The 16,550-nt window shown below is 37.0% G+C and overlaps 1 protein-coding gene across 1 annotated transcript; it reads right to left on the reverse strand.

Annotated features, from left to right (window-relative positions):
- Positions 1-10,120: 10,120 nt before the first annotated feature.
- On the reverse strand, positions 10,121-11,056 carry LOC138384433 (olfactory receptor 4C15-like). The gene has a single exon (XM_069469936.1). The coding sequence runs from the start codon at positions 11,054-11,056 to the stop codon at positions 10,121-10,123; it is 936 nt and encodes a 311-aa protein (XP_069326037.1).
- Positions 11,057-16,550: the final 5,494 nt, after the last annotated feature.

Raw genomic sequence — 16,550 nt, forward strand, 5'->3', positions numbered from 1 at the left:
GGTAATGTTTTGTAATTATATTTCAAGCAACAAATTTTAGATGCATTTATATGTACATATGTGTGCATATCAGTCACATTTCCATACATTTTTCCAAATATTGTTATTACAAAGGAAAAGAATAAATTGAAATCCTATTTCTAATTACTCTCCCTGTTAAGTTTCTTAAATCCACCATATTTTTGATCCAGGATTATTATTCAGCAATAAAAGATTTATTCCTCGCCTGTCTTGCAAAGCACATTCCTTTCCCTGGAAACCTGGGATGTTCTCTTCAGATGTCAGAATTTCAGATCCTTTTCTCTCCTCTCTATAGTGCTCTGCTGATTTCCCTAAATCTCTCAACTTTTATATTCTTACTATTTCTGGGATTTCAAAAACAAACAAACAAACAGACAGACAAAAAAAAGCCCTTTCTCTGTTTCCACTGGTATCTTTTCTGATCCATGTCTGAACCTTCTTTTCTTCTGTTGTCTTAATGATTTAGCTCATTTTAGGGGTGAAACAAAGCCAGGACAATGAGCACTAAAGCAATTTAAATTTTTCTGAACTATTCTGAAGCAGGAACTTAGCGCTATTTGTGACATCAAATGTGCTTAGCAAAATAAAGTGGAAGTAGACTCCATTCTGTGATGTGAGGCAGATTTCTTACCCTTAATGTTCTTCCCTGTGCCATTTGTTAGGGTGTCGTGGAAACAGTAAGTGCTTTATTCTACATCAATAACCCTGTATACGGTACAGCAGACCTTGAATTTACCATATTATGTCAGTGTTCCTTATTTAGCCTTTAAACGGCAGAAAAATATTCTTTTTATTCTAAAACATCAGGATGAGGACAGCATCAGAGCATAAATGATAAATGAGAATATTTTACAAAGAATAAATAAGATGCTTGTAGAGAGCAAGTACAAAAATATGCACTTGTTGCTTTTCTAAGTTATTTGTATTTAACTGGCACATGAAAGGCTGAAGATGGGTCTAATTTCATTAGACTTGAATTAATTAGGTGCTCCTACCCTCTCTCCAAAAACAAACACCAATTTGCATTCTAATAGCTGCTGCTTATTGGATACTTATTATGTATCAAGTGCAGTTCTATGGACTCCACATGCATTATTTTATTTGTTTCCATATATTTTCAGCTGGTAATTTTATTAATATTATCTTCATTAAGTATGAGGAGTCTAAGATACAGAAAGTTATATGACTAGCCCAAGCATACACAGTTTTAAGTGATAGGCTTATGCATTGCATTAAACTTTATAGCCGGACCACAACACCCACACTTTGAAGCACTGCATCAATGTTTGAAATCTTCTCTAAAAATGCAAATATGGGAATTATAAATCTCACCATTTTTCAGTTCCTTGAAAATTCTGGTGATGGTTATCTCATATTCCCCAGCAGAAAAGTCCATTTGGTGGCTGGCCAAAACAGGAACGTTGTTTCCAACCATTCCCTGTACATCTAAGAGAGAGAGGAAGAGCATCTCTGGCAGACTGATAGAGAATGTCTCCTACTGCTTATCAAGTGCTGTATTTAACATAGTTTCAGGAAAAAAAAAATAAAGCAGCAAAAGTTTCCTCCTTGGTTTCCTACTGGAATTTAAAGAAATTTCCCTGAGGGGTCATGAACCTATAAAATTGCTTCCCAACTCCCCCAGGATTTGGGAACTTCCCATCAGTAGGATTTTTCCAAGACACAGTTTTATTATATGTGCTTTGACTTGCTCAAGTCTTTGCAAAACTTTTATGTTCCTGATCAATTAGAGGGTATTTTTCCTTTTTCAACTTCTGGTTTCTATAAGAAGATGTTTTCATTTTCCTACACGTTCAGGAATTCAGTACTGTATATACTGCGATGGAACCACAGATTTAGGGCAAACTCCTGTGTACTTACTAAGTAAAAGAAGCTGAGTTCTGGGGTAAGACAGCATCAATCCATAAGGACAACATACATTGTTTGGGGACTAGCAATGAGTGCTTATTAAAGAATAACATTTTATGTGTAAGTATGTAAAGATGCATAGATTAATCAAAATGTTATTTTTTTCTCTCAGAACTGATCTTGATGTTCCAAACTTTAAAACTGAAAGTACAATTTCTAGAGAGTAAAGGATTTTTCTCTTTTCATATTATTTGAAAAGAAGTTAGGGCAGGTGTGCTTACTGTAAGAAAGCATAGCATTGAGACTAGAGGCTGAGGGACAACTTGAACTTAGCACATGTCCCGTCAGAGACGGACGACACCAAACAGTTTGTTCCTTTATACAGTCTTTAAACATTTTATCCTGCCTACTTACATGTTTATTCACACCTCACAGAAAAATGCCAGGCTGATGTCAGTTATCAGAAAAGTCATAGCCCAGAAGCACCATCACTGAAACTGTCAGTGGAATTAAGAAAGAAGTGTTATTTTTTTCATTGAAATTTTATATGTGTGTTCTGGTACAGAAGAATCACCTGCTATGGACCCCAGCCATAGTCAGGGTGATAATTTACAAATATCACTCAGCAACAGACATGAACAATTCATTCTGAAACTCTGGTTCTCACTCCAAGCCACAGTTAGCGTCTTCTACTTCATTCCATGCCCTGCTTTGCTTATTCCTTTCTTATTTGTTTTGTTAGAGGAACAGAGTGGAATAAAATAAAAATATGATTATAAAGATGGAGTAAGGTAGATAATATAAGAATCATTAATTTTGCACTGTGATGAAAAATAGGGTAAGTTATTTTTAAAGTTTACATCAAAAAATTGAAAGACCTAGACAGTGGGAGCCACAGCCAAGGAGAAGAAATGGCAGATATGGGATAGCAATTTTCCTTTCCAGAATTTATCCAATATTCTAGTCTTTCCTACTGATTTAAAATTGTCTTATCAATTGATATTACAACTGATACTATAAAATCCAAAAATCCAAAGGATCATTAGAGACTACTATGAACCATTATACGGCAATAAATTACAAAACATCGCACAAATGGATAAATTCGTAGACACATGCAACCTATTAAGAGTGAACCAGAAAGAAATTCAAAACCTGAATAAACCAATAACAAGTAACAAGATAGAAGCAATAACAAAAATCTCCCAAAAGAAATATCCAGAACTCTATGGCTTCACTGCCAAATTCTACCAAGCGTTCCAAGAAGAACTAGTAACAATCCTACTTAAACTATTTCAAAATATTTAAGAGAAGGGAATCCTCTCCTCCTAAACTCATTCTATGAGTTCTGTATAACCCTGTTACCAAAACCAAAGACATTATATAAAAAGAAAATTATCGGCCGGGTGCGGTGGCTCACGCCTGTAATCCTAGCACTCTGGGAGGCCGAGGTAGGTGGATCGTTTGAGCTCAGGAGTTTGAGACTGGCCTGAGCAAGAGTGAGACCCCGTCTCTACTGAAAAATAAATAGAGAAAGAAATTATCTGGACAGATAAAATTGTATATATAGAAGAAAATCAGCTGGGCATGGTGGTACATGCCTGTAGTCCCAGCTACTGGGGAGGCTGAGGCAGAAGGATTGCTTAAGCCCAGGAGTTTGAAGTTGCTGTGAGCTAGGCTGACACCATGGCACTCTAGCCCAGGCAACAGAGTGAGACTCTGTCTCAAAAAAAAAAAAAAAAGAAAGAAAAAAAGAAAATTATCAGGCCAATATTTCAAATGAACATAGGTGAAAAATCCTCAACAAAATGCTAGCAAACCAAATTCAATAGCACATTGAAAAGATTATTCATCATTATCAAGTGGAATTCATCCCAGGTATGCAAGGATGGTTCAACATACAAAAATCAATGTGATACATCTTCTCAACAGAAAGGACAAAAATCATATGATAATTTCAATTGATGTTGAAAAGGAAATCAGTAAAATTCAACATTGTTTCAGGATAAAAACTTTCAAAAACTGAGTATAGAAGCAACTTACCTGAACATGATAAAAGCCATCAGTGACAGACTCACAGCTAGTATCATACTGAATGGGGCAAAACAGTAAGCCTTTCTAAGATCTAAAACAAGACAAGGATGCCCACTTTCACCAGTGCTATTTAACATAGCACTGGAAGCTCTAGCTAAAGCAATCAGACCACAGAAAGAAATGAAGGACATCCAAATGGGAAAGAGAGAAGTCAAATTATGTGTGTTTGCAGATGGTATGGTCTTATATCTAGAGAAAAATAACTAGAACATAAAAGGAGCTCCAACAACTCAACAGGAAGCAGAAAATAATCTGATTAAAAATGGGAAAGCTCTGAAAAGAAATTTCTCAAAAGAAGGCATACAAATGGCCAAACAGTATATGAAAAATGCTCAGCATCATTAGTCATCAGAGAAAGGCAAATCAAAACTGCATTGAGATATGATCTCACTCCAGTAAAATGGCTTTTATCAAAAAGACAGTCAATAACAAATTCTCCTGAGGATGTGTAGAACAGGGAACCCCTATACACTGTTGGTGGGAATGTAAATTAGTGCAACCACTGTGGACAACAGTACAGAGTTTCCTCAGAAAGTAAAAATAGATGTACCATTTGACTCACCAATTCCACTGTAGGGTATACATGCAAAGGATGGAAATTCAGTATGTTGAAAAGATATCTGCACTCCCATGTTTTTTATAGTACTATTCACTAGCCAAGATATGAAATCAACCTAAGTGTCCATCAGTGGATGAATGGATAAAGAAATTAGGGTACATATACACAGTGGAATATTATGTAGCCACAGAAAAGAATGAAATCCTGCCATTTCCAACACCATGGATGGAACTGGGGAATATTATGTTAAGTGAAATAAAGTAAGCAGAGATAGACAAATCTCACATGTTATCACTCATTTGTGGGAGCTGAATATTAAAAACCATTGACCTCTTGTTGACAGAGAGTAGAGTGATGGTTACCAGAGGCTAGGAAGGGTATTGGGAAGTAAGGAGGAATAAAAAAGCAGCCTCAGACCTGAATGCAGAGGTGGGAGAACTGAAAATGGCTCCCCTGACCATATAAATCACAGAAGGATTTTATAGGAGCTGTCTCGGATCTCTTAGGAGATCACTTTGTGACTTCTTTTTTCCATTGTCCCCACCAAATACTGATTTTCAGACCTCCTTTCTTTGTCCTGCTCCTGTGCTTGGAGTGATTCTCCTTCCCCTTTTCCTCAGTACCTCTTTCTAAAGTCAGTCTCTGCCTAGTTCACTCACTTTGAAGAGTCAATTGAGGTTTCAATTCACTTTGAAGTTTTTCCTGTTTACAGATAAGGTTTTTTAAATTTGAAAATACTAAGGCAGTACAAATGTTTTAGTCAAATAGATGCCATGTATAATGCTTAAGTCAGGGCTTTTAGTGTGCCTGTCACCAGGACAGTGGTTATTGTACCCAATAGGTGATTTTTTTAACACTCATTCCCTTGCCACCCTTTCCCTGTCTTGGTTTCCAATGTCCTTTATATCTCTTTGTGCCGTATTTTAGGCACTGGGGTTTAACAGTAAAGTTTTTTCTTTTTTAATCATCTGACATTAAGGTCACAGTAAAGTTTTTGAGAAAGATAAAATACTTACCCTTATATAAATTCTTTTCTTTTCTTTTCTTTTCTTTTTTTTTTTTTTTTTTTTGAGACAGAGTCTCGCTCTGTTGCCCAGACTAGAGTGAGTGCCGTGGCATCAGCCTAGCTCACAGCAACCTCAAACTCCTGGGCTTAAGTGATCCTACCGCCTCAGCCTCCCGGGGAGCTGGGACTACAGGCATGCACCACCATGCCCGGCTAATTTTTTTTTTTCTATATATATTTTAGTTGGCTAGATAATTTCTTTCTATTTTTAGTAGAGATGGGGTCTCGCTCTTGCTCAGGCTGGTCTCGAACTCCTGACCTTGAGCGATCCACCCGCCTCGGCCTCCCAGAGTGCTAGGATTACAGGCGTGAGCCACCGTGCCCGGCCGTTATATAAATTATTTTCTAGTATATAAACAATAAATAAAATAAATAAACTATATGACATGTTAGGTAATGATAAGTATTAGGTAGAAAAATTAAGCAGAAATGTAGGAATAGGAGTCACAAAATGTTAGTCGGTGGGATTTGCTATATGGTGAGGCAGTCAGAAAATGCATTACTGAGAAGATACATTTGAATAACCAACCAAAGGAAGTGAGGGGCTAAGACATGCACATACCTCCAGGAAGAATAATTGAGACACAGAGAATTATTTTTCATACTTTCTTAGGCAGGAGTGTATCTGGGGTCATGTAAAAAGTTGACAGGAACAATGGTTTGTATGTCACCATGCGTTAAAGAATTGTGAGAGTTGAGCACTATTAGAAGGAAGCTGGAAACAATGGATATTGTTTGAAAATTAGTAAGTATGAGATTGAGATTATAGAAAGTTTTAAAATGATGGTCATGACAAGGCATCTGGTAGGACCATGGGAGTGAACAGCTGAAACAGATTAAAGGATGAGATTCCGAGAAGGAAATTGGCCAATTGGTCAATTTAGGAGGCAGTATATTGGAAGGTTCATCTATGTGGATTTTGAAATCTCCAAGAAGTATGGCAGAACCACTTTGAGTGACAGTGAGCCAGGAGCTAGCACCTTTAAGGTACAAGAGGAAATGATCCTGGAAGCAGTGAATGATTTTTATAAGGAAAAGTGGAGTCTGGCATAGTCAGATTTAGATTAGAAAATCAGAATAATCATGAACTGAAGCAAGGGTATGAGCTGGAAGTAGCAGTGAGAAGCAATCAGAATGAAGTCTCATCTGGAGGCCTTTAGCATGAGAACTATGGGAGAAGAAACATGCCTCACTTAAGTGGAAACATGGAGAGGAGAAAGAGAAAAGCAATAAAAGAAAGGAAATGTTCACATAAGAGATTGGAATGGTAGAGAATTCTGCTTATTATTGACCTGAGATCCAGAGGATCAAATGAAAGGGGATTTGGGGTGTATGTTGGGGGATGAAATTTATGATGAACACAGGGAAGTTATAGTGCTAGAGGGATTCAAAATACAAACATTCTCTTAAAAAACTGGCAATTCCTAGTTGGAGAAAAATTCATGCAATATCTTCAAAGTCGGGGAACTCACAAATCTTCAGGACTTCCTATGGAATGTTTTGGACCAGCATAATCCACTATATTGTTATCCGTGAATATAGAAAATTTTTTTTACTGCTACTTAGAATAGTACTTGGCAATAATAAGCTGTCAATAAATGTCAAATTGAATTTATTTTGAGTGAAAAATATTTCTGTGGATATTCCTGATGTTGCGTGCCTGTGACAGGGCTGATAATTGTCAACTAAAACCCATTCTCCCTCCTGTGCAGTAAGAAATGGGTACTTGTCATGACCAACCAAGTACAGCCTACATTACTCAGCCCCCTGTGCATTCAGGTGTAGCTCTGTCACTAAATTTTTCTATATTGAACATAAACAGAAGGGATATGTGTAACATACATGGTAAAATCTAAAATGTTGCCTTCTGTGTTCCCCAAGTTTATTTGCTCTGTAAACTGAAAATAAAATCTTATGATCATAGGCCACACCTAACTTATTAGAATGAATTTTATCATGTCTAGGTCAACTCAATAAATAAAATAAAATGGAAAGCTAAAGCAATAACTGTAGTTGGGAGAATTTTGTAAAATTCTGTTCATGAACCTAGTTTGAATGAAAAACGTTTGGTTACATGTCTTTCAGTATTTGTATTTTCGTATGCTAAATTTTATGTTTTCTTTTTTTCCTTGTATATTACTAGCAGAGACCACATTGGGAAGTTGGGAGATCAAATAATTAAAATCTGTTTGAATTTTAGTGTTTCATGGATCAGGCATGAATCTGTGTTGTTCACAACAATCTGGCCAGAATAATGATTTATTTTGTAGTATGTCAAGTCTTCAATTCACAGATTTATAAATCAATTGATTCAATGATAGGAGACCATCAATCTCTAGCTAGTTCTTAGGGATAAAGGAACTACTTAACAATAAGAACCTCTACATGAAGGGAAACAGACATTAAGAAGCTGCCCTTTCTACGATGACAGATGATTGACAAGCTGGGGAAGGAGGCAGGAAAAGCTCCCCAGCATGTAAGCCCTTGTTGCACACTTAGTCTGCTGCAGTGCACAAATTTTTCAGACAATGTTTTAGGTCCTAATCTTAATCCATCATGGACTTCCCCATGTGCAATCACTGAAATCTTACCTTTACTCTGCCATATCTCTTCTGGGAAAGAAAACTAATATTATACACTCTTCTACTTTGGAATTGTTATGGAATATTAAGGGAAAGAGAAAAATATCACATAGTGATTTTGTCTATAATGCTCAATTAATAGGCATGTTGTTAGTGTTGATGTGATAGGAGAAATTTAAAAGGTTTACTGCAAGTAATTTTATTACAGAAGACACTTGGAAACCTGAGACTAAAAAACCTTAACTTTGGGAATGACTTACGAGATCTGTCTTCATTTGAATGATTTTATTGATAATTATTCAAATAGAATTATTTTCTTTTTTTTTTTTTTTTTTTTTTTGAGACAGAGTCTCACTCTGTTGCCCAGGCTAGAGTGAGTGCCGTGGCGTCAGCCTAGCTCACAGCAACCTCAAACTCCTGAACTCAAGCGATCCTCCTGTCTCAGCCTCCCGAGTAGCTGGGACTACAGGCATGCGCCACCATGCCCGGCTAATTTTTTCTGTATATATTTTTAGCTGTCCATATAATTTCTTTCTATTTTAGTAGAGATGGGGTCTCGCTCTTGCTCAGGCTGGTCTCGAACTCCTGAGCTCAAACGATCCGCCCACCTCGGCCTCCCAGAGTGCTAGGATTACAGGCGTGAGCCACCGCGCCCGGCCTAAAATAGAATTATTTTCAATGGGTAGACAAAGGCAAGAAAATTTCAATCACAAAATAAAATGAAAAGTAATCCTCTTTTGGAATCTGCCATTTGGTCTCTGATGTCTCTGGTTCTATTCCTCTGTACGGGGGAAGTAAGCTCACTACATCTACAGTTTTGGTACCGGTTTGCTAGTAACCTGGTCTCTCAAGTGTTCCCTTAGATCATGCTTGCATAAGAGGTAAACCACTGCTAACTCCCTTGTGGAGTCGGTTCCCTCTTCCTCTCCTATAGCTGGTTGGTAGAGGGTGGTTACCAGACCCAAGAGGAACTCATCTGTAAGCATGGCTGGATCAATCATGTTGTTTCTCAAGAAATTGACCAAGTGGCCCGGCGCGGTGGCTCACGCCTGTAATCCTAGCACTCTGGGAGGCCGAGGCGGGTGGATCGCTCAAGGTCAGGAGTTCGAGACCAGCCTGAGCAAGAGCGAGACCCCATCTCTACTAAAAAAAATAGAAAGAAATTATATGGACAACTAAAATATATATAGAAAAAATTAGCCGGGCATAGTGGCACATGCCTGTAGTCCCAGCTACCCGGGAGTCTGAGGCGGTAGGATCGCTTAAGCCCAGGAGTTTGAGGTTGCTGTGAGCTAGGCTGACGCCACGGCACTCACTCTAGCCCGGGCAACAAAGCGAGACTCTGTCTCAAAAAAAAAAAAAAAAAGAAATTGACCAAGTGACTCAAATTCTATAGCAGTTGGTAGTAAACCCACATTAAATGATGGAGTCATGTGAAACACAAACACCTATGGCTGAGATTCCGTGAATGCTCTGGTGTGTACTTTTCCTCAGTCTTGGCTGTTTTTTTCCTCAGAGAAATGAATATCAGTGTCCCAAACATAACCTTCTTTCCAACTGGCACAGTTGGGGTAAATTTCTGTCCCTAATTTCTGAGATATTGTTGTCTTCCTTCCAAAAAGGTTTTTCAATGGATGAAGTGAATGACATTCAGTCTGATGAAGTAATTTATCTTGTCATTCTTTTTTTATTATTAGATTCTAAGTAAATATAAAATTCAACACATTTTAATTTACATATGTGATATAGGGCTGCCAACTCAGAGTTTATGAGAATCAGAGGGTGAAAACATCATTTTATGACACCCATTAACACTTTGTAATAACATTATGTTACCTCTTTCTGTATAGGTATATCCCTTAAATTTTTTGTCCAAGAATATTTTTGATGTTTTTATTCTTTACCTTGACTTTATAAAAAAAGTTTCATATTTTATTTTCCATCAGAAACCACCACCAATCTCTTCCATACTTTCTTCATGGCATTTTTTACCTCCTTATTCCTGAAAGTATAAATCAGAGGATTGAACAAGGGAGTTAGGATGGTGTAAACTACTGCCACCATTTTGTCAGAGGAGAAAGTAGATGGAGGTCGTGTGTATACAAACATGCACGGGACAAAGAACAAAACCACAACAGTAATGTGAGATCCACAGGTAGAGAGAGCTTTTCTCCGCCCTTCGGAACTTTGAGTTCTCAGGGTGAACAAGATGACACCATAGGAAACAAGCAACAAGGAGAAGATTATGATGCAGAAAAAGCCACTGTTGGCCACTGCAAAAAAGCCAAAGATGTGGGTGTCAGTGCAGGCAAGCTCCAGTAATGGATGCAAGTCACACAAGAAATGATCAATAACATTGGGGCCACAAAAGGGCAATTGGAATATGAAGAGTATTTGTGTCATGGAATGCAAGAAGCCCACTGTCCAGGCTACCCTCATCAGAATGCCACAGAACCTGCGGTTCATGATGGAAGAGTAATGCAAAGGCTTGCAAATGGCCACATACCGGTCATAGGCCATGGCTATGAGGACAATCACCTCTGTCCCACTGAAGAAGTGTTCAGCAAAAATCTGTATCATGCAGCTTTCAAAGGAGATGGTTTTTCTCTCATAGAGGAAGTCCACGATCATCTTTGGGGTGAAGACAGAGGAGTAGCATTCATCTAGGAAGGAGAGGAAAGCCAAGAAAAAGTACATGGGGGAACCCAGTAGAGCAGGGCTGCTGAGGATGGTTACTACAATTAGTGTATTGCCCCCGACGGTGGCAATATATACAAACAAAAATACAACAAATAAGATTTTCTGGACATTCGGATTCTGTGAAAGCCCCAGGAGGATGAATTCATTTACAAAGCTTTGGTTTTGCATGCTTTCCAAGGAAAAGGTGACACCTCCAACAGTGATCAGCATGTAGCATCTGCAGTTATGACAAAGAAAAATTTGCTTCAGTTCAATTTATAGTATTATAGTCCTTAATAAGTGTTTGCATCAATATACAAAATTATCTTAAGTGTTTTTGTTTTCACTGAGAACACAAAATTAGAAATTGTTGAAGGTACTAGTGAAATGTCAGACAGAATTGAGGTGGAGATAAATTATTGAATGCCTTAAAAGAGGCCAAGTTTCAATATGGGAGAAGGAAAGCATCACATGTGGTAGAGACGAGAAATAGTTTTCATTTCAAGTACCAGCTTTGATCATTTACTAGTGGCTTCCTGGAGTGAATTATTAAGAAGAATTCTGAAGCCACCTACAAGTTATTAGGAAAGGAAGACTGTAATTTATTAGTGAAGCCTGCCATTGGCATGGAATGGGAGCAGAGGAGACCAGCAGGACATGCTAACCTGGAGACTGCCTCACCTACAAATAGAAGGAGAAATAACGTGCAGTTTAAAACCCTCTTGAAAATCATGGCTGCTCCTCACATATGTCTTTGAAGTCTGAACTGTATTGGGCCTTTAAATGAATTTAGTCTTTCTTTATAAAAGAGAATGATCTGTGGAAAATTCCTAGCTGTAAACTTAATACATAAATGTATTCACTAAATATTGAGTTTATTTTTAATCTGTCATTTAAAATGAGAAGTTTATAAAAATAATAATGCCAATACCAGAGTATTGTCATGGTTACGATGTGAAGTAAGGTGTTTCTCAGGACCCACTGCCTAGAACACAGTCTCTGATCGGTTCTATCGTCCCTGTAGATTGGTGGGAAACTCATGCTTAAAGAGGCTAAGTTCAAGCAAACAACAGATGCTTGATCTGGGGTTTGAACACAGAACCTCTGGCTCCAGCATCCACTGGATCAATAGGGAAAGGAATGGATTTTTCTTTCAGCAAGAACTTCAGAGCAGGGGTGACCTTTCTATAAGCACATGCATATACATATACACATTGGAAAGGAAGACAAACAAGTTGCTTGTAAGACAGAGTTGTGAGGGTTTGTTAATTATTTGCCAATTATTTACACAATGTGGTAAGGTCTGATCAGGTATAACTACTGAGGATATACATATTTCAAATTTATTTGATACTATTATAAAGCAGAGAGCTGTGTATATATTAATAGCTTACCTGTTACCAGGATCATAATGTGCATTAAATTTGAAAGTGTGAAAATGTTGCTCATGATAAAGTGCCCTTACCAATTGTAGTTACTAGTATATCATTTACAAAGACATCTCCTTACCCACAGAAAGCTTTGGAATGAGTCATCCAGACAATTATCAAGCCATTGACTTCATTTTCCACAGGTAGACACAACTTCACAGGATGATTGTATTCCCATCTATATGCATAACTGAAATGCATCAGTCAACTAACACATAATATATGTCTGCATGTGTTAATAATTGTATATGTATACATATATATGGTCGTTTAAAAATAGGTGAATAAAAGAAAAATGGGTTAATCGGGTGTCAGGCAGATGTGAGGGGCGGAGGGGATCCGTGTATACATACATAATGAGTGTGATGTGATGCGCACCGTCTAGGGGATGGACATGCTTGAAACTCTGACTTGGCAGGGGAGGGGAAGGGTAAGGGCAATATACGTAACCTAAATTTTTGTACCCCATAGTATGCTGAAATAGAAAAAAAAAAGAAAAATGGGATTCATTGTGAGGCATAAATAAGCTAATGTTTCTTAATGACACTTAGAGTTAACAGAAAGAATCAAATGTAAATAAAATTCACAAATACACAATGGCGTATGTTAATATCTGTCCTTTGGCTTACTTTAAAACAATTATTTCAATTATATTTCCACAGTCATTCCTACTGGTGTCTGCACGATGAATCCCATATCCAGTTATAAGTCGTTGCCAAGGAAACAAGAATTCAACCAAACCCTAGAAGGTCATGAGATCAGTCAACACCCACTTATTACAAAGCAAAAAATATCAATATATGACCCAGCAGTGCTCAGTTTAGCCTTGGACCAAAGCAGGAAACACAATGGAGTGAACTGAGTAAGAACATCAGCTCTAGACTCATAAGACCTGGGTTCAAATTCAGGATCTGCAACTGGGGTAGAACACGTTCCTTAAGATTCTTCAAATTCTCAAAGCCTCAGCTGACACTTCTGTAAGTGGATACAAAAGAAATGTCTACTGATAGTGTTGTGGTGAGAATCAGATAAGGAAACACACATAAAAACATTGATGCAGTAATAAGCCCAGAAGGTTATGATGAGTGGTGAGAACAAGCTCCCAGAGTCATTGACACAGAACAGAAGTTATAACATCTTCAGTCTTAATTCCTACTTTACCATGACCAATATGGTTTTTACTCATCCTTTTTTTAAGTTACAAATGTAATATATGTTGTTTGGTCAGTGTCAGTACTGAAATGATATTTTTAATATGTATACCATTTTTAAACATCTTTAGTAATTCCTGAATAAATTATTGTGGCTCTCAGACCCAGTAGTATCCACTTGTATTTCAGATAGCTTCATTGTACAAAACCTAATGGGTGCAGTGCGCACGGTCTGGGGGATGGACATGCTTGAAGCTCTGACTCATGTAGGGTAAAGGCAATTTATGCAACCTAAACATTTGTACCCCTGTAAGATGCTGAAATAAAAAAAAAATAAAACCATCCTCATATAACCATGTACTCTTTGACAAAGGAGACAAAAACATATACTGGATAAAAGAATCCTTATTCAATAAATGGTGCTGGGAAAACTGGATAGTCACATGCAGAAGACTGAAACAGGAAACTCACCTTTCACCCCTTGCAAAAATCAACTCACAGTGGATAACAGACTTCAACTATGGTGTGAAACTGTAAGAATTCTAGAAGAAAATGTTGGAAAAACTTTTATAGACATTGGCCTAGCAAAGAATTTATGAGGAAGACCCCAAAGGCAATCACAGTAACAGTAAAAATAAATCAATGGGATCTGATCAAATTAAAAAGCTTCTGTACAACCAAAGAAACTATCATGAAAGCAAACAGACAACCTACAGAATGGGAGAAAATATTCACATGTTACAGATCCGATAAAGGGCTGATAACTAGAATGTATATAGAACTCAGGAAAATCAGCAAGAAAAAATCGAACAACCCTATCAAAAAGTGGGCAAAGGACATGAACAGAAACTGTTCAAAAGAAAATAGACTAATGGCTAACAAACATAAGAAAAATGCTCCTCCCCAGTCTTCCTGAAGTCCCCTCCTTAAAGCACCCATTGTTACCAATTTCTTGTGTGTGTAGACTTCCTTCTACATATTACATATTTATACATAAATTTCTATATTCCTATTTTCCTTTTTACACAAATGACGGGAATGGCCTTTATCAAAAAGTCCCCAAACAATAAATGTTGGCATGGATGTGGAGAGATAGGAACACTCATACACTGTTGCTGGGACTGCTAACTAGTGCAACCTCTGTGGAAAGCAATATGGAGCTACCTCAAAGAGATACAAGTAGAATTACCATTTAATCCAGCAATCCCTTTACTGGACATCTACCCAAAAGAACAAAAGACATTCTGTAAAAAACACATCTGCACTAGAATGTTTATAGCCGCATAATTTACAATTGCAAAGATGTGGATACAAACGAAATGCCCATCAATACATGAGTGGATTTATAAAATGTGCTATATGTATACCATGGAGTTCTACTCAGCCACAAAAATCAATGACATTATAGCACCAATTGTATTATCCTGGATAGAGCTGGAACCCATTCTACTAAGTCAAGTATCCCAAGAATGGAAGGAAAAACAAGCAGCACATGTACTTACCATCAAGTTGGTATTAACTGATCAACACTTAAGTGCATATATAGTAGTAACATTTATCAGGTGTTGGGCAGATGGATGATGGGTATATACATACATAATGGGTGTGGTGCACACTGTCTGGGGGGGTGGACATGCTTGAAGCTCAGACTCGGTGGGGCAAGGGCAATATATGTAACCTAAATATTTGTATCCCTATAATATGCTGAAATTTAAAAATAAATAAAATAAATAAAAAAACCCAAAAGAAGCCTAATTGGACGGGTGGTGGAAAGGAAGACAAGCTCGATATTAATCGAATAATTACATAATTCTTAATCACTCCACTTCCTTTATCTAGGGTTTTCTAAGAGCAATACCATTTTAGAATTAAAATAAACATTATATATAAACAACCCCTTCTTTTTTGTCAGATGATAGGGATATTTTAAAGTGTTAAAACTTTGAAAATGGAGACTATAGTGTCCTCATGGTTTATGATCACAAGATTTATGATTTTAAATCATTTACAAAGTAATTGTCCAAAAGGCACTATGTTGTTCCAGATTGAATACTGGAACAGAAAAAGGACACAAATTGACAAATTAGGGCAATGTGAATAAAATATGATATTTAGTTAATAGTAATATGTCAACGTTCATTTAATAGCCTTGACAAACATACACATGGTAATGTAAGATGTAAGAGTAAGGGAAACTAAATGAGTAGTGCCCAGTAACTCTCCAAGGTATCTTAGTAACTTTTCTGTTAATCTAAAATTACTCCCAAGCAAAAGGTAATTGAAAACAAAACAGATTCTTCAATTTGTGCGGTAAAATGCTAGCAATCCCAGCTTCATCAAGCAGTAGCCATATGTCATTGGACAAATCACCATACCTCAGCCTTCTCTACTGTAAAAGAGATGGTCACACTTGTTCAAGCTGCTGACCCATGAAAGTAAATCAGACAGTTATTATTAATGTGTTTTGCAAAGTAGAAACCAAATATTGATATCAGCATTATTTTTAAGCAGCATTTTCCTACAGACATAAAGTGGTTTGGAAAATTTAATCAGTCTTAAGAATATAATATGTTTTTTACATTATGCTATTTTTCATTTACACCCATTCTAAAATTGCAATGAAACTGCTTTATCCATGTAATCTTTTTGAAAAAAATATTAGTAAATAATTTCAGAATCATCAACATGTTTGCATTTTTTATACAACTAACCCCAGCTCTAAAAATTTATTCTGCAGGTGAAATGAGATCAGGAAGTTTTATAATGAAAGATTATGCTGTGTCATTTGTAATAGTGAAACTTGAGAAACAACTGAAATATTCAATGATGGGAAGAAGTTTATCTAAATGAGGATATTACAAATTAATATCACATAGTGCTTAGAGAAAATAAAGTGGACATATTTAAAATCAGAAGACTCCACTCTCTAATGAGAGTCATGATTTCTTACCTTTAATGTCCTTCCATGTGCCATTTGTTAGAGTGTCATTGTGGAAAGAGTAAATGCTGTATTCTTTTTTTTTATTTCAGAGCATTACGGGGGTACAGATGATTTGGATACAGGGCACTTGTACTTGAATATTTATAGCAGCACAATTCACA

Source organism: Eulemur rufifrons, chromosome 6 (genome assembly GCF_041146395.1).
Source record: "Eulemur rufifrons isolate Redbay chromosome 6, OSU_ERuf_1, whole genome shotgun sequence".
NCBI lineage: Eukaryota > Metazoa > Chordata > Mammalia > Primates > Lemuridae > Eulemur > Eulemur rufifrons.

Excerpts from the sequence above, each read along its gene's own strand:
- LOC138384433 (XM_069469936.1), bottom strand. The coding sequence starts at position 11,056 with ATGCAAAACCAAAGCTTTGTAAATGAATTCATCCTCCTGGGGCTTTCA.